General features: G+C 37.1%; 1 protein-coding gene across 1 annotated transcript; it reads left to right on the forward strand.

The window, feature by feature from the left end:
• The first annotated feature begins 282 nt into the window (after positions 1 to 282).
• LOC125225466 (mid1-interacting protein 1A) lies at positions 283 to 2,632 on the forward strand. The gene is made up of 2 exons (XM_048129206.1): positions 283 to 477; positions 2,010 to 2,632. The coding sequence occupies exons 1-2, from the start codon at positions 434 to 436 to the stop codon at positions 2,470 to 2,472; spliced, it is 507 nt and encodes a 168-aa protein (XP_047985163.1). The 5' UTR covers positions 283 to 433; the 3' UTR covers positions 2,473 to 2,632.
• The last annotated feature ends 2,389 nt before the right edge of the window (positions 2,633 to 5,021 follow it).

The raw sequence follows: 5,021 nt of genomic DNA on the forward strand, positions 1-5,021 counted from the left end.
ACCGACCAATCACAGTGCCGGCAAATGTGGTGTGACTCGGGTGGGTTGTGACGTTTCGTTTGGCTATAGTTCAAATTATTGCACGATACGGCTTTTTTATATAAAAGTCTAAATATTTTGGCAACGTCATGAATGAAACTAATCTTATTTTCGATACGCACTCTACGACTCATTAAATATCTATCAACAATAAAGTATTCCTCTGTAGCGAGCGATAAATACAAAGTTTGATTCCCCGCATCGTACGACGCGTCTCGTATAAATTCCGAGCGCTCCCCTCCTCTTTAGCAAATCGTCTACTGTCGTGGAAGCGTACGGCCGCTTTACTTTCGAGTGTTTCGTGTCGTGAATTAAAACGTCAATTTTGTGGTGTCAGCGTTATTTGAAGCGTGTGTGCTCAGTGATATTTAAAACGGTTAAATAACACAACAAAATGTCTTTCAACACCGATCTTTCTACCAAATTGGAAAACAGCAGGTACGTGGTGTTTAAATGGCCGATTGTTCGGGTGGCACCCGTTTCCCTATCCCAAATAGTGTCAGTGTGCGAGTGTTGCATTCCCGTGTTATTTGGAGCATCGATGTCGCCTATTTAGGGAACTAACACAATATGACCATGGTTTCAAATCATTATAAACCCAACGCAACATCATGACACCATTACTCATGGCATTGCTATTTCTAAAACACGAGATGACCGTGATTTTAAATTATGAGTTAATTATTGATCTAATCGATGAGTTACGTTATGTTACCTAATTTTTCAACGGTCAAAATAAATAATTATGACCGTGAATGAGGTTATCCGGGAATTCCTAAACGCCTTTGGGCATGCGCGTCCTTCCAGCCAAGCCGTGACTCGGACAAAAAAATATCAGTAGTAAGAATGATTATCACTGATGTAATCACCATGGCCAAAGCGAATCTAAATAGTGCACTACCTACCTTTCGAAAATGAATTGACTTTTACTATTACTATGACTAAGCATCATTATACTTTGTAAACTAATAATATGCTACACGGCTCGCATCGCATAGTTACAACACAACGCGAACTCTCTCTCACACCGGCACTCAATGGACGGTTTCTGTCTAATTAAATTCAATTGACAGCTAAATCAACTTCAATTTAGATTATTGACCCAACTTGAATAGTGAAGCTTGGCTAGTAACAAGATAAGGTAATTTACATTTTCCCTTATCATCATCAAAGTATGAAGTTATTTTAGGGTGTAGGTTACACGAGGTACCACACCTATAAATCACATCGTGCTCATGTGGTATTAAATGTAACAACAATCAAACATTCATAAATAAGCACTTTCTCCCGTTATATCTGTAGTTAGTTACTATGTCTCTGTAACATATAGTAGGCATCTATTAAAGTCTTTAAATTATTAATATCTATTAATGATTTTCTAAAATAGAATGAAGGTAGAAGGAATAAGATATCATGACTATACTTATAGATGTACTGTATCTATTTGTAAAATATACAAAATATTAGATTTTGTCTTTTAAAAAGTATATTTGATATAGGGGTGAATCAACTTTTTCTTGCTTTTTGCAAGAATTACCCTTACTTATTATTAGGTCTACTTTTGTGATTTTTAACCTTACCATCGTGAATAAAGATCCTTATTTCATGTATACCAATTAGGGAAAAATTTAAAAACGATTCATTTTTAATTAAAACATGTGACCCAGTGGAAGAGACACTTTTTTCATACAAAAGTGAGGGACAGCTATGTCCACTGGGTCACTGCTCGAAACAAAGTTATAAAATAGGAAATCCTATAATGACATGTTGTATTGCGTAGCTAGTATATTTGTCTTTAATATAATAAGTATACATTAATTAGACTAAATCCCAATTAAATTTTCTGACCACATGTAGTCGAAGTATGCGAAATTTTGCTGGCAAAGAAAAGTTGATTCACCCATAGGTAACTTAATTACTGTATTGTCTCAAATCATCAGTTAACTAATACTTTTCTCCTATTGTTACAGGAACAGCCTGCGAAGGATTGCCCGTCATGATGGGACTGAGTTCTCCAAACAGAGTATCCTCAATGATATGGAGAAGTTTGTCAAAATGGTGAACACCATGGATGACACAGTGCTGATTCCCAGCCGTCTCATGAACCTGCCACAAGAGGGGGACGATGACCCATTCAGCATGTTCGCTATGCTGAATGACCTGAAGACTGAGTTGTTGTGGTCTGCGGGGGATAGCGAGGAGCCCGAGCAGCCATTGAGGAGAGTGTCTGATGTGAGTGACACAGAGAGTGACGCTTCAAGTGCTGCCGGTGACTCTGGTATCGAAGGAGAGGATGAGAGGGAGTCTGCCGCCCGCGCCGCCGCCGCCTGCAGGCGCCACCTCCGCGGCCTGCGCCGCTCCCTGCGCCAGCTCACAGCCGCTGCGCACCATCTAACGAGGTCATACCAGGAGGAAGTAGGAGCACCTGTCTAGACCCAACAAGCATTCTCCTGTGATCCGAAGCCTGCCCCGAACGTGATGTAAATATAGTATTAAGCGGCCCGAACTGTAAATATAGGATAAAGGGCTGGACGTGTTTGGGAATCTCAGTAAGTTAACAAGGTTATTATTTAATAAATATAAATTTTCATTATTCTTTAGTTTTTTTCAGCATTTCCTACTAAACAAAACCTATGATATAGTTAGGTAGCTTAGAATAGTAAAGTTAGGTAGCTTTGTTAATAGCAGGCATTTATTGAAAAAAACTATTTTATTTATAAACAGTTTTCAATAGAAGATTTCTGTTTTGACACATCTATTATGTCTTATTATCATTCTTAGTTAGACCATGAACTTTTATTATACTTAAAATTATTACAAAATATCTAAAGAAAACTAGCATCTACTTATTATCTACTTGCTACTTGTGAATGGTGGTCTTAATACTTAGTTTAACTTTACTAAGGACTACCTATTGAGTAAACAGTAACACATAACTGATAAGGACAAGGTACCAATGGAAAATTTATTCGATTATGTTACCAACGAATGTATCGATGTTGGTAATAAAACCGATCATAAAGGTACCAACCAACCAACGCAACAGCATTGTCGTGCTCGGCCCGGCGTGATTCTGATTAGGTCGCAATCTTATCTAGGTAACTATGGATTAATGATCCATTTACTCTCCACGTGTATGACAGTGATCTAAATAAACAATATAAAAGGACATTCACTTCAAAAATTTACGAACTAATTATGACTACAAAATAGGACCTAAGACTTGTACGGGTCGAAAGACTAAGGGCCGATTGCATCAAACCATCTGTCACCGTTAAAGCGTTCGTTAAATTTTATTGTATGGGAAGTTCCATATACGTCTGCTGCGTGACGATGATGTGTCTGTCAAATGCGGTTGATGCAATTTTATTGGCCCTTAGGCACTGGTCCCACCGCGAAATAGTAAACTATGAGCTATCGGCTATAAAAACGAACAAAAGATAATCACTCCCGTGAAAAAAAAAGAGACACGGCGATGTTTATAGTTACTCGCCCAGCGGTGAGCTATCAATATCGCCGTGTCTTCTTTATTTGCACAGGAGTGCTTATCTTTTGTTTGTTTTTATAGCCGACAGCTCATAGCTCTTACTAGCTCGCGGTGGGACCAGTGCCTTAAGAGGCCTTATTCTTAAAGACGAGCGTTTTTTGCAAAATGTAATCTTTCATTCAAAATTATAAAGAAACTATAAATTATTATTAAAAAACTGATAATGTCCCTAAAAGAACATAATATATCTTAAGCTAGGTAATCATGGGATAATATTCTAAAATATGTCTTTTTATACTTCAAACAAAACAGTTTTTTCGGAAGACGTTTTCAAATTGATTAATTAAATGCATGGACTTAACCTGCAAAAGGACATGAGAAGCATTGAAATCCACGTCCATTTTAAACTTTGACTCAGTATGAGTCTCATATTGACGTCTATCTGATGTCTAGTTGTGTCATTTCTATTTTATCGTTTTTGGGATATGCAGCTAAGGGTTAAAAGAGGTAGGTAGCAAACAAATAGGTTAACCAGTGTCTAATTCCTTAAAATACAAATCTGATAAAACAAAGATTTGATTGTTTATTAATGTCTGGTAGTTTAAAGTTGTTTACAGATTATTCCAGCTATGTTAACAGCATTGTTATTAATAGAGAGATTAGGTAGTCACGATTTTATGGCCCAAGAGCACATGTTTCACCACCTGCCCAGAAGAGGATGGGTACTAGCCAGATCGCCATTGGGTCAGGATAAGTATACCTATGAATTTGATTTATCCTGCCGCACAGTCTATAATCTATCCGATGCCATCCTAGGTAGGATTAAGTACCTTCTTCAATACATAACTATGAATAGATAGGTAAGTATTCAGAAAATTGACTATCGGCAGTTGATTGCAGATGGGGCACCTATTTTTAACAAACAGATACAACTAATTAATAATAACATAATTACCTATTCTATTCTGAATACGAACTCCTAATACCAACAGTCCCAAGTCCCAATACATAATGATAACTGAAGATCTTGTCATAAGTAGTTTTAAGTTTAGTTTTAATTATGGGTGCCCTGAAAATCAGTGCCGTGTCTCTTAGACATGGTCTACGCTGAGCGGCATCCTATTTGGTATACCGGTTCACTCTATTTGTATTGTGTTGTACCTATACTGTTCTTATACCAAATAAATATTTTTTCTTTCTTTCTTCTTTCTTTCTTTCTTTCTTTCTTTAAGATAAGTAATTTCATCTTCACTTTTCGAATTATCTCTTTGACACCCTTTGGCCTTTAAACAAACTACCTATACATATATACACGATCTGAACAACAGTTACTTGCTTTAGGTAGGTATAAGAAATAAAGGAAACGTTTTTCATGGATTTTCTTTACCTGCATAGAGGCCAGGGTCACGTGCAGGTCTACCTAGGAAGGAGATAGAGAAGATAAGTAAAGCATTGAAGTTACAATGACACCACATAATAATGTTATGAAGACACG

This window comes from Leguminivora glycinivorella, chromosome 4 (genome assembly GCF_023078275.1).
Source record: "Leguminivora glycinivorella isolate SPB_JAAS2020 chromosome 4, LegGlyc_1.1, whole genome shotgun sequence".
NCBI classification, from domain to species: Eukaryota; Metazoa; Arthropoda; class Insecta; order Lepidoptera; family Tortricidae; genus Leguminivora; species Leguminivora glycinivorella.